General features: G+C 39.7%; 3 protein-coding genes across 3 annotated transcripts; 2 read left to right on the top strand and 1 right to left on the bottom strand.

Annotated features, from left to right (window-relative positions):
- The first annotated feature begins 2,489 nt into the window (after positions 1-2,489).
- LOC140762632 (zinc finger protein 10-like) lies at positions 2,490-2,960 on the top strand. Its single transcript, XM_073100503.1, has one exon. The coding sequence runs from the start codon at positions 2,490-2,492 to the stop codon at positions 2,958-2,960; it is 471 nt and encodes a 156-aa protein (XP_072956604.1).
- A 1,274-nt stretch (positions 2,961-4,234) lies between these two features.
- Positions 4,235-8,252, top strand: LOC140762257 (acetylornithine deacetylase). The gene is made up of 10 exons (XM_073099952.1): positions 4,235-4,642; positions 4,756-5,000; positions 5,088-5,196; positions 5,349-5,487; positions 5,556-5,613; positions 6,646-6,663; positions 6,780-6,902; positions 7,229-7,385; positions 7,482-7,515; positions 7,943-8,252. Exons 1-10 carry the CDS (start codon positions 4,295-4,297, stop codon positions 8,047-8,049), a joined length of 1,338 nt encoding a protein of 445 aa, XP_072956053.1. The 5' UTR covers positions 4,235-4,294; the 3' UTR covers positions 8,050-8,252.
- A 1,281-nt stretch (positions 8,253-9,533) lies between these two features.
- LOC140762258 (uncharacterized) lies at positions 9,534-12,390 on the bottom strand. The gene is made up of 9 exons (XM_073099953.1): positions 11,905-12,390; positions 11,655-11,806; positions 11,127-11,222; positions 10,908-10,970; positions 10,586-10,654; positions 10,406-10,508; positions 10,248-10,319; positions 9,999-10,087; positions 9,534-9,900 (listed from the first exon to the last, which is right to left on the bottom strand). The coding sequence occupies exons 1-9, from the start codon at positions 12,242-12,244 to the stop codon at positions 9,748-9,750; spliced, it is 1,137 nt and encodes a 378-aa protein (XP_072956054.1). The 5' UTR covers positions 12,245-12,390; the 3' UTR covers positions 9,534-9,747.
- Between the last annotated feature and the right edge of the window lie 637 nt (positions 12,391-13,027).

Consider the following 13,027-nt stretch of genomic DNA (forward strand, 5'->3'; position numbering starts at 1 on the left):
TATCAGATTTAATTAGCCGCTTTCTCAATAAAATCATTGTTTATGAAGAGAAAAATTACAAAAAAACTAGGCCACTGCACTAGCTTTTATATGTTTTATTCCTCGAATGAGAGGCGTTTAGATTAAAAAAAAAACTGCATAATAGTTTTATTAAGTCAAACATTACAATATTTGGAAGTCCATACAGAAAGCATTAGTTATAAGAGGATTGTCTATGAGAAGGTGAAAGATTATTATTTACATCTTAGGTTGTAGTTGTACCTCATATTGAATATTTATATATAATAATAATTAAAACTATCATGTCATGAGAACTTTGATGAGAAAATATATTTTCTTTATCCTACACAAGATCCTAAATCTTACAATATCTGCCCTCTGAAGAAAACAAAAGGTGAGCACTATGTGAGACTTTTATCTTAATATAAAAGCTAATTTTTCCAAAAAGTTCATTTGGGATGTCACATTCTGGCTGAAATCAAATACACGAGAGTAATGAAACTATCAATTAATATTATTTCCAGATATAACTTCCTAGCTACTGATCCTTGATCAGTTACCCGAACTACTAGTAAGGGTTAAATTTTAGCATGGTTACTTGGCAAATGAAAGGAATGGCCTAATTTTTTTGTGTCCCACATCCAGCTGATATTAAACAATAACTTTAGGCTGTCTTCTGAAGCATATTTTTTTTTTTTTGTCATTAAACATCTTTGCAAACTATATAGATATAAATATTTGTCGAGGTTTACTGGAACTATTCAATAATCCAAAAGACAAGCAAGATTAATTGATCAGGTAAACATGAAAGAGAACCCCATAGAGCTGCCCTGGAAGCAATTAACCTGATGATGTCTCCACTTGTGTATCGCATCTTCTTGTTGACAAGCTACGCATTAGTTGTATTTTTAAGTTGTACAATCGCATCAGCCAGAGTGGAAACCTTTATAATAATGCCATTAAACGATAAGCACAACACCTCCTGTTGATTATAGTATGGCACCACAGGGCCCTACACAGAGAAACAAAGATTTAAAAAAACAAACAAACGTACAATATATATATATATATATATATATATATATATATATATATATATATATATATATATAAGCTCAAGCAAGAGGAAGAGGATGGCAACTTGATGAAGCAGTGATCTTGACATGAAATAAGTAAAAAAAGAAAAAACTATTGCTTTGTCTTGTTGGTTAATTACATAAGGAGGCCAATGTTTTGGTATTATACGTGGATTAATTACGTCCGTGGTGAGGTGGCGTCGTCGCACTTGCATGGCTTCACGTGCACGGTGACGTCGCATCCCGAGCCGTCTCGCTCTTTTGTTTTGGGAGAAGAGGAGGGGAGGAGGCCCACGAAGGGCCCATCGATCGAAATATTCGGGTCCTGTCGCACGTGCGAGTGGGGAAAAAACTTAAAAATAAAATAAAATAAATAAAAGGGAGAGAGAGAGAGATGGTTGGGGGGGAGGCTCGGATTGCGAGGAGGAAGGAAAGGGGGGAGGGGGGGTTCGCATGTGCGCCACCCCCCACAGGGGCTCCATTATTTCTCTGCCCACGCTACCACGTGAAGGAAGAATCATGTGGGGGCCCCACCTCACCTCACTGATCGCCTGCAGCTCCGTCTGGAGGAATTGGCAGCAGATGGACACCTATTGATAAATGGTGGGCTGGATGGTATTATTCGAAGGGAGTGCATACCCTTATTCTCTTGGGCTTGGGCCGTGTAGTCTACTGTGTGACTAAAGATAGATTAGCATATCCTTTGTATTCGTTATTGGAGGCCGGCCATTCGAGGACTGGCTTACGATGGTAGCAAATGGAAACCCAAGAGAGTGGGATATCAAATTAATTAAGGTGAAAGAAACTATGCTATATAAATATAAATATATATATATATATGGTACCTCAATATGTCGTCTTGTAGTCTGTCCATCTCCATGGCATCTTCCCCGCATGGTCCTTTTACATCACACAATGAAGAGTTGTGAGGAGTCTTCCAATGTAGACAATAATGGGGAGACTACTTTTCAGCAGAAATAGTTAGGAATGTAAAGGTACTGGGTGGTGGGTCTCATCAAGGCCTAGTCTCGATCTTTAATTAAGGCATTGGAATTGTCAATTTAAGTGCCCGGCCACCAAGTATATTCTACCTTACTCTCCTCTGGATGCCATGTTTGCTTCCAGCTTTGAGAGAAGAGAAGCATACAAACTAATTAAAATGGGCGTTCAAGACAATGCATGATATTGTAGTACTGCATGCTCTTAATACATATATATAGATACTTAGAATTTAATAAACCAACACGTCTCCTTCACTCGACTAAAGTCCAGTAACTTAACAGCCAATTAACACAGGTTGATGCACTCTAAGCTTTTATTACTCTCGTCCATGCATGTATATATATAGTAGTTTTAACCTTCGGTTTCCAAAAGGAAGTTCAATAGCAGCAACTCGTGTAAAATTCTGCTGCAATGAACTGGATCGGAATCCGATCAGGCGATGACGATGACAGTTGGGAGGTTCGAGCATTTGCACAAGACAGCAGCACGGCGACGACGTGGCCGCCTCGGTCGTACACATGCACGTTCTGCCGGCGTGAGTTCCGGTCGGCCCAGGCGTTGGGTGGACACATGAACGTGCACCGCTTCGATCGAGCTAAGCTCCGACGACAGCCTAGTACTCGAGTATCTCCCCATTTTGTCTTCTCGCCGCCGGGGCCGGAGTTTCTTGGAGAAGGAGGCTTATGCCTTTTCTACCACGTTCCGTATGCAGGTGCAGTCAATCCAATAGCAAATCTAGTAGCTCTGTCACCATGTCATGAGAATGGATTGATGGTGTCTTCTTGCCTCACTGTGGGTGATGGTTGTAAGAACGATATCAATATAAAGGAAGATGGAATAGTGCGGGAAGAGATCGATCTAGAGCTTCGCCTTGGATGGTGATCTAGGCCCGTTTGTTTGTGGGATAAGGGAAAAATTAGGATTAGTATAAATTAAGGACTTATTCTATATTTTAAATGAATGAATGAGATTTATTCTGAAATAACCTACTTATCCATGCAACCAGATGACTCCCTTAGAAAGTATTGTGTCGCAAGTAATAATGTATGCGATGAAAATTTATTAATCTCCCTAGGAAATTGAGTTTACCGCACATTATTAACAACAAAATATAGAATAAAAAGTGCAAAAAGAAAATCTCAAACACAACAAAAAAATTATTAAAGAATTTTCAAACCTAAGTAAAATTATAAATCCAAACTTAGATTAAGATTAATCATTAATAACCATACAAGATGGACTTACAGATCACTTATGTCTCTAGAGATAATAAAAACAAATGCGTAGAATTAACTTCAAATCCCCTTGCAGATAGAGTCCTAAAAACTCTCAAAACTAATCCATGAAGTCGATTAGGAAACAAAAAACTGCAAGGTGAGTTCCAATGCACTTGGATGCATTCCAACGTCCTAATTGTATTCCAATATTAGGTAGAACTAACAACTAATGTATGTGAATTAAACTTTATTAGTTAAAACTATTTTTTTTGGGGTGATTAAAAAGATCTCCGTAAAACTACTGTAATTAACTTTCATAATATTTGTATGCATGTTTATACAAAAAAAATTTAGACATAGTTATAAATTTAGAATATTTTAAAATATATATTATCAATTACATAAATAATCATATCGAATGGTGCCGTTTGATCCATATATTAACTTATTAATGGATGGAGATCCCAACTTATTGCTGTACACGTCTGATATGCTTGTATATAAAAAAATGAAGTGCTTAATCTTTTATTCTCTGGAATAATACTTTTATATTACTTTTTATATTCTTACGAGAGGATATGAATTTATTCTGTTACTTTATTCTCTCTAATTTTAGAGCCCAAAGAAGTATCCAAGTAATTCTTGATTAGAAAATTGTGTCAATTGCCTAAGATGAACCTTCTAATATTTCCTCATTTATACTTCCTCTAAATACATAATTATAGGATAAAACATGTTAATATTCTAAAAAATATGGATGGAAATTTACAGTCGCTCAAAGTAATTTAATAGTTTTATTACCAAATGTTTAATTTTTCAGATTAGTCTAGATAAAGGGCCAAAATAATACAAATGAAGTATAAATATGTTCTTAATTTTAGTCCTAATCACATGGGTTAATTTGTAATTCTCCGAATCTAAGCATTCGAACCTTTTATTTTTGGTGGGGGTGGGGTGGGGTGTTGGAGTGTCTAGCGGTCTCTGATCCTTTTCGTATCCATGGCGTCTTCGTTCTCCTCTTCGTCTCCTTCTTTGAAGGATATAGTAGGCGAGCTCGACCGCGACTCCTTCGTCTCCCTCCTCGGGAAGCTCATCGGTGAGTCCAAGCACGTGCAGAACAACCCCCCTGATCTCGTCCCCAAGGAGGACCTCGTCGCCCGCCACGTGCTCGACGCCCTCCTCCCCCTCTCCACCTCCTCCGGCGGTGGGCCCCTCATTGTCTCGCATGTCAGCTTCGCCGATGGCCGGGGCAACGTCATCGTCGAGTACCCGGGGACCGTGCCCGGTCGCGTTGTGTCCTTCGTTGGCATGCACATGGACGTGGTCACTGCCGATCCCCAAAATTGGGTATTTTCCATCAAAAGCCCTGTTTCTTTTTGTTTATCCATATTCTTGTTTGTTGCAATCGTCGTCGATTTCCTGATGTTGATATCTTCTGTTTTGGGGGTATTTTCTGGCAGGAGTTCGATCCCTTCTCGCTTGGCGTCGATGGCGACAAGCTTCAAGGTCGGGGGACGACGGATTGCCTTGGGCACGTGGCGCTCGTGACGGAGCTCATGAGGCGGCTCGGGGAGACGAAGCCGGCGCTGAAGAACTCGGTCGTCGCCGTGTTCATCGCCAATGAAGAGAACTCATCAGTGGTAGGGATTGGAGTGGATGCCTTAGTGAAAGAGGGATTAATTGATAAGCTAAAGGCGGGACCTTTGTGAGTTTAGTGTGTTCTTGTTTAAGACTGGCATATCAAAGTTTGTTAAGTGTTCTGATTTGGGTTCTTTTCGGTGGTCCCATGTAGGTTTTGGATTGATACAGCTGATAAACAACCATGCATTGGTACAGGAGGAATGATTGTGTGGACACTCCGAGCGACAGGGAAGCTGTTCCATAGTGGTCTGGCTCACAAGGTAGACAAGTTGAAAGAATATTAAAATTCGTGTCTCTGTGTAGGGACCTTTGAAAACATTTCACAGAAGTCCTTTTGTTTAGTAGGTGCATAACTGTTCTATTCCTTGGATAGTATAGACAAGTATTTAATTTTAATCAACTCAACTTGCAGGCTATTAATGCTATGGAGTTGAATATGGAAGCACTTAAAGAGATTCAGAAAAGATTCTACAGAGACTTTCCTCCACATCCTAAAGAAAAGATCTACAAGTTTGCAACACCATCAACTATGAAACCAACTAAATGGAGCTGTAAGTCCAATGCAGACATTATGGTAGAATGTTTATTCTGTACGCTGCTGATATGCGGTGCTTTGCAGATCCGGGGGGTGGTGTCAATCAGATTCCGGGTGAATGTACAATATCGGGAGACATAAGGTGCACATCATTATCACCTGCAATTTCATGAAATGCATTGTACAATTTTCCCCATGTTATAAGGATCGATGGAATATGCTATAATAATTCTCTGTACATCACTTTTAAAGTTAATGCTCTATGCCACAATTTTCTCCTTTGTGATTGTAATTAACGTAAACTTTCATTTCAATGCATGTACATTTTCTCTAAGATGAATAGTTTTAAGTTTTGCAATTTCAGATTATTCTCTGTTTATGTTTTCTTAGGCTTAGAAATGTAATCATAAAATCTAGAGTATATCCTAATACTTTTCTCTGGCTTCAGATTTGATTGGCTTCAACTCTTAGTGGGAATGAGGAAACATGTAAAAGTGGAATATGATGGAATTTAGACACTTAACACTTGCAAATTTAGAGTCCCTTGATTCTACTATCCTAATGACACCAAGCACGATACTTATATGTGCCACATAGTCAAAGGTCAGATTTACTGTCAAATGGTTGTAGTGAAATGAAGAGCCTTTTCTTGAATTTCTTCTTTCTTATTATTGTGAGATGACATGGATTGCAAGTTTGTTGTGGTTCACTACCCTACATATTCTTTCTGCATAATTGCTAGGGCAATCAACCTAAAATGAAATATACACTTTAGAGATTGCTTCATTATGGCTAGTATGAAAGTTTACCCTACTGCTTCCATTGTTGATAATAGATGATCAGATGTTGATTCTCAATCAGTGATACTTATATTGAGTGCCTCTATCAAGGATGAATGTGCCACTCTATGCTATATCTATATGTGAAATCACCTTAAAGAAAATCTTTAGACATTTCTATTCTCTTACTTAACTGTAATTGTCTAACTTGACAATTACTTTCAACTTTTCAAGGGACTGGTTAGTATATCACTTTTCTCCAGATATTTTGAATCAACTTTTGGACATGAAAAGTTAGCATATTAATTGATTTTGCTCTATTATAGTTCCTTATTTAATAGAACTTCTAGATGTTGAAAGATTGTATCTAATCAATGATTCTTTTTGTATTGCAGGTTGACTCCTTTCTATAGGTATGTCTACCTTAATATTTTTAATTCCTAATACTTTTTGTTTTTTGCTCATAAGAATGAATTACTATAAGAGAAAATAAGATGACATGTTAAAGTTCTCATTGTTCTTCATGCAGCCCAAAGGATGTAATTAACAAGTTGCAGGAGTATGTAGATGATATCAATGCCAACATCGAGAAGCTAGATACTCGTGGCCCAGTGTCAAAGTATGTACTTCCGGATGAAAACATGAGAGGAAGGTGAAGCTTTCTTTTCCTATTGTAAATATTTTTTTCTTTCTAATAGGAAGTTCCTTGGAAGTCATAAATTATTATTCTGCAAGTATTGCTGTGGGTCCTCTTAAACATCCTTTAATGCATCCTTTAGAAGGTAAAAATGTTATACTTGGGAAGATAGTGTCAGTGAAACCATGTGCTGTTATGGTCATGCCACTAAGTACATGTTAATCATAAAGGGCATGCTAAAGGTTGTGTTAAAGGAACCATAACATTTTCCTTTATCTGCTTCATGAAAGCTAACCATTTTAAGGTGTGCTTATGCTTTACTGAGTTTGTCTCTCTTCCAGGCTTACAATTACTTTCGATGGGGACATGATGACTGGAATTGCTTGTAATCTTGATTCGCGTGGCTTTGAAGTGTTATGCAAAGCAACTAAGGAAGTGGTTGGTCATGTAGAGCCTTATTCCATCACTGGAAGTTTACCATTGATTCGAGAATTACAGGTTTTCTACTATCTCCTTCCAGCTGGTTGGTATACGCATAAATGATAAAACTCATTTACGATGAATTGATACCATCTTATCATGTGTTTCTGCTAGGATGAAGGTTTTGATGTTCAAACTACTGGATATGGTAAGAATAATCTTCTTTGCTCACTGTCTTTGCATTCATCTGCAAGAAATTGGTAACTTTTCAACCAACAACATTCTTGACAATATGCAATCGTCCCAATTAAATGAACTTTTACTGACATGGAGTTCGTAGGAAATCCCTGATGCCACTTAAAGTCTTGAATCATGATGGTCATTAAAATGCAACACCCTTGTGGTTTGCATCCATTGGTATTTCCTAGTTTTTAAATCAACAAGTAGATGAATTTTGCCTGTTTTTCATGAAATAATAACTGCTGAAACTGTGTTGCCCTCACAAAAGATGTCTTGAGAATTGAAATTCCACTATTTGCATCTTAGAATTGAGCATCTCTTTTAGGAATCTGTTCTAAATACCATTTGTATTATCTTTGGATCTAATAATTCTAAAGAGATTTCTTTCCCTCCAGGAATAATGGATACCTACCATGCAAAGAATGAGCACTGCCTATTCTCTGACATGTCCCAAGGTTTCCAAGTGTTCGTGAGCATCATCTCCCAGTTGGAAGAGGACTAATAAATGGCAGTTAATCTCTTTTCTCCTGATGCATTCCGAAGTCTCATTTCCTTGGATTTTTTTCCATGTCAACACTATGTATCAGGTTGCTGACACTTTCTCCAATTATCACTTTCGATAGAGTTTACTCATCCTTTGTATGAAACATCTACGAAACACCTGCTTAGATACAATAAGAAAGTTTCATATGCTACAGTGATTCACAGGGTTTCTTATATTTTCGATTAGCCAGCTTCAGGGAATTGTCATATACTAGTCCTATTCGAATACAGAGAGATGCCTACTAATTGCCAATTTATCTCTTTATCTTCCTCTTGGTAGTTATTGTGCTAATGTGCAGTGCTTGGCTAATATTCTCAAGAGAGTACCCGCAAGGTTTCTCCTACAATTCAGGTGTGTCTGCAAGCATTGGAATTCCTTAACACGAGATCCTTATTTCATCACGCTACGACTGGATCATGCTTCAAAGAACCCCTATCATCTTCGTGGCATCCCAAAAGTTCTTTCCCCATGGTAGAATTCCTTTGTATGCAATCTCGGTGGACAAAGGAATAAGCAGGTTGGTAGCTAGTAACAGTAAAAGAACCTTGCGACTCTTTCTAGGGCTGTCAGGCTTGACGAGCAGCTCGGGCTCGGCTCGGGTGAAGCTCGAGTCCAGCTTGGCTCGATTAGAGTTGAGCCGAGCCCAAGCCATTATAATAGGCTCGATAGCCTGACTCCCTTGACACCCTATAACTAAGGACACTTGGCATAAAGAAGTATTGCCACGTGTCCCTCACTAATCCATCCTCACCCGTAACCCATTTAACATTCATTACCCTCACCTACCCCACCCTCATCCATCGCTTCACCTTGCCATCAAGTCACCTTCCACATCCTCAATTCCCTCAACCACGCCGCCACGCCTTCCTCTTTGTCGACCTCCTCCTCCTCCTCCTCCGCCGTTGGCCTCCTCGTCCACTTTGTCCTCCTTCTCGTCCACTCCGTCGGCTTCCTCCTCCTCTCATCTCCTCCTCCATCCGTTTCCGACTCCCTTTGCTCGGGCTCGGTTAGGCTCAGCTCAAGCTCGGCTCGAGTTGAGCTGAGCCGAGCCTAAGCAACATTATGAGGCTCGAAAGTAATTTCGAATCGAGCCTGAGCCAGAGTCAGCTCGCTCAAGCTCTGCTCATTTACACCCCTAACTCTCTCAGATCCCCTGCAATGATTTGATCTGTTTCTACACACTGAAGGATGTTTACTTGGCTAACCCTTGCATGCGAGTGTGCCTGCCTCTTCCAAAGGCCAGTTCTCCTGTGTGGGATTCTAACCGATGGTCAGGGCTGAGTAAGATCGTTCAGATCTATAAGGTGTATGGATGCTTGCATTGTATCTTTTCTTTGTGCCGAGACTCTTGTTCCTAATCCTAAGTTATTATTGTAGTATTCTGATTAAGTTGCAGGGGTTGAAGGATGGATGGTGCATTTGAGTGGTGAAAAGGCTTCGAATGAGTATACACGCCTTTCATTTCTACCTCTTATAGTATGTATCTGTATACAAAATAATCTCTATTTGACACTTTTATAATGCCAATATATACATATATACCTACATTGAATAGCCTGATGCCACTAATATCCTTATTGATCAAAAGCCTTGCTGCCAATGCTGCTTGCTCATTGTTCCCTTTTCGGCTGGGGGTAATACAAATAATTTTCAGCTCTATAATTTGTTGGAGTTGTTTGCCTCCACCCTCACTTGCTGAATTCTGTGTCGCAGCCTGCGCCTGTGATCGTGAATTTTCCAGAGTCCATGGCCGAGCACCACAGCAGAGTATATACCATGCGTGATCATAGGAGCTAGAATATTATCTGTCTGCAATCATCAGAAGGCAATGACTAACCCTTTAGTCGTCTCCTCTTTTTACCCTCACTATAGGAAAAACGTTTGATGATTCGAGTGCTAGAATTTACCTGGATCCATTCGAAGCCAAGGTAGAGTGCCAATAATCCTTCTAGAAGGGGAGAATATATCTTCTTCATTTGCCTTCTCTCGTACCAAGCTACAGAAAACATTGAGGAAATTAGTATCTTTTGCAATTTGATTCAGTCCCAATCACATCCACCATCAATAACACCAAGTCACCAACTCGGTTCTAATCACATCCTTAATTAGCATAGATTTTTGTTCCATTATACTAGGTACAGATATTATAGACACACCTGCAAAAAGTTTCTTGAGATCATCTCGACTAGAACTAGAATGCAACACTGGTGCAACCACATAAGTGGGGTCTGCAGAAGAACGATAGGGACATGGGATTAGCACTAACACTCGTATCAACAATGATGTGGGGAAGTAGGATATCACCAACACACACCTTTTGGGGCTGTTGCGATATAGTAGAGTGATCCTGTGAGAGCTGCTGTGATAACCGCAGCAAATGCTTGAGCAAAAGGGACAAAGAGAGGTAACATGCCAGTCTGCAATGATACTCCATTATAAGAATCTAACTGCAGGTATAAGAGAGTAGATGCTGAAATTGAAACAAGAGGCCTACCAAAGAAGCGATTCCTCGTGAATCTTTCAGGAGTTCAGTACCTCTCAGAAACATATCCGCCAATGCTCCCTATAAGATAGCAACTTGCAAGAATTAGACAATAAAACTTACTAAAGTAAAGAACAGATTAGATAGCAGATGAATTTGCCATGTGATGTATTTGACCTGGACTAATATAAAATGAAACAATTTAGGGTGTCATCCAGTAAACCTTTTCATGTTTACTATTATATTATTTACATCATTTACAATTCTTCAGTCAAAGAGAAATGGTTGGTTGTGTTAATAACTAAAACATACATCTAGACATTATCAGTCCTACCTGAACAGCAGCGCGATAGAAGAGCTCCTCTCCGATTGAGCTAGCAGTAACAACTAGAATGAACTGCAAATAGACAGATACCACATTCTTATCGGATACGATTAATAGTTTAAGCTTTTACATACAATATGCATGCCAAGGCCGGCTTCCTATGCAACTGGACTAGCCCATCTCCATAGCAAAGCTTAAAAGAAAAAAAGAAGCAGTTCTAGGAAGTACCTGCCACGGTGACATTCCATAGAAGAAACTCCGAAGCTCTTCATCCTCCACATCTCTAATGGCACGAGCATGGGGCGAATATTTGACCACCTCATCCTGCAAACGTGGCCAGTTCATTATCATGATTTCGACTTACTCTCTGTGAGGCTGTGATGCATTATATATATGAACCGAACATAAACATACTCAAACACTATAAATGATTGATCTTATAAGAATCTAACATCAAGATTTAGGTAAAATAAGTAAATAATATGTTTTATAGTTTTGCCAAAAGCGCTCCATAAACACAATTACCATCAAAACGGAAATAATCAAAGATTCCAGTTCTAAAGCTAACAAAATATACTAGCTCTATTTATTAACTACTACCAGAATCAAGAAGAACAACAGAGGTTCCACTTGCAGATTTTACTTTCTCTTTCTCTTAAATCCTAATTACACTTATGAGAAAGAATCTCAAGATTGGAAAAGAAGAAATTTGATCAAAATTTAAAAAAAAAAACAAATATATATATATAAACGTACATCGAGGATAAATAGAAGCGCCATGATTGGGGGAGCAGCATAACCGAGCCCCTCCAAAATCGCAGTTAACGACGGATTAAATCCTCCCATGCAGTCGATTCCGGTCATAGAACATATGAACCTTCCCGCGATCGCCATAGCCCCATATATACCTAACCAATATACCAAATTTAACAACTACACCGACAAATTAAAACATCAACAAAAGAAGGGAAATTTTCTTTCTTAATACTCGATTCCCAAAGCTTACCAATCCCATAGCTGAGTCTAACAACGGCTTCAAGCTTCTCCCAAACAGCGTACTCCGAATCGATAACACTAAAGCTAGGATCTGAGATCGATGACGACGAGGAGGAAGAAGAAGCCGGAGACGTGGATACCTCCATCGCTGAACCGTGGGCAGCGAATCCTGGCTGCCGGTGATCCCCACCGACTGCGCGTCTGCCGTCGATCCTCTCTCTTCTTCCATCGGCGGATGCACGAAACTTGACATGGCCGATCGAATTCCTCCTTCCATAGCTGGGGGAGCAGCAAGAAGAGGAAGAAGAGAGTAGAGAAGAAGCACGAGGGGAGACGAAGCTGAGCTCCATTAGAGTGAGCGGGGAGGAGAGCTCGGAGCCTTTTTAAGGTGCACCACCGGAGGAGTAGGTTCGCATCGTGTTCTCCATCCGCGTGTTGGGGAGGTGAAGACTCGTGACTCTCCGCAGCCCCCCGTTTCGCCCCCTGGTTTTAGTTTTATTCGCCACCAGTTCCGGACGGGGTCCACCGGTTTAAAAATATCGGCTCAGCTGGTATTAGGTGTTCTTTCGAGCTGTGATCAGCTGAGGGGGCTGTTTGGCGTTCCACCTAGTAGACGTGATCTCTGCGATGGTTGGGATGAGTCTGGGGAATTTGGGTGGCGAATGACTTTCCACCACGTAGGAAAGAGATTAGGGTGGAGAATCTGAGACGAAAAGATATAGCCACCAATTGGAGGAAAGAAAGGAATGAGAGCTGAGACGAAGCGCACGTCGTGATGCTCCAAAGTCAAAGGATCAAGATTTGGATTGGGCTGTGGCTCTATCTCTTTAGATGTGGCTCAGAGAGAGTCTCATTCTTTCTTCCTTTTGAAAGAATTCTTATTCGTAATTTGCTCTTACGCTGGCCGTAAACTATCCCTAGGGTTATACTCAACAGTGAAGACGTACTAACTCGTATACTAGACAGGCGTGCCAATCCTTGATAAGAGCTCACACATTTGAGCAATCATAAGTACAAATTTCTTTGTAAAATAAATTAAACTTATGTTTAGACTATGATGGTGAGGCTTTTGCAAACTTAATTATATTTTATTTTTTATTTTAATATATAAAATAGAGTGCATATATTTTTTA

The sequence above is a fragment of the Typha angustifolia genome, chromosome 7 (assembly GCF_048772165.1).
Source record: "Typha angustifolia cultivar Huaian chromosome 7, ASM4877216v1, whole genome shotgun sequence".
Taxonomy (NCBI): Eukaryota; Viridiplantae; Streptophyta; class Magnoliopsida; order Poales; family Typhaceae; genus Typha; species Typha angustifolia.

What these genes read in the sequence shown, in the direction of transcription:
- LOC140762257 (XM_073099952.1), top strand. Translation starts at nt 4,295, where the DNA reads ATGGCGTCTTCGTTCTCCTCTTCGTCTCCTTCTTTGAAGGATATAGTA. An exon ending in AAGCTAAAGGCGGGACCTTT is followed by an intron (nt 5,001 to 5,087) that starts GTGAGTTTAGTG and finishes GGTCCCATGTAG; the next exon opens with GTTTTGGATTGATACAGCTG. An exon ending in GATGAAAACATGAGAGGAAG is followed by an intron (nt 6,903 to 7,228) that starts GTGAAGCTTTCT and finishes TCTCTCTTCCAG; the next exon opens with GCTTACAATTACTTTCGATG.
- LOC140762258 (XM_073099953.1), bottom strand. Translation starts at nt 12,244, where the DNA reads ATGGAGCTCAGCTTCGTCTCCCCTCGTGCTTCTTCTCTACTCTCTTCT. An exon ending in TCTATCGCGCTGCTGTTCAG is followed by an intron (nt 10,655 to 10,907) that starts GTAGGACTGATA and finishes GCTATCTTATAG; the next exon opens with GGAGCATTGGCGGATATGTT. An exon ending in TATCGCAACAGCCCCAAAAG is followed by an intron (nt 10,320 to 10,405) that starts GTGTGTGTTGGT and finishes GTTCTTCTGCAG; the next exon opens with ACCCCACTTATGTGGTTGCA.
- LOC140762632 (XM_073100503.1), top strand. Translation starts at nt 2,490, where the DNA reads ATGAACTGGATCGGAATCCGATCAGGCGATGACGATGACAGTTGGGAG.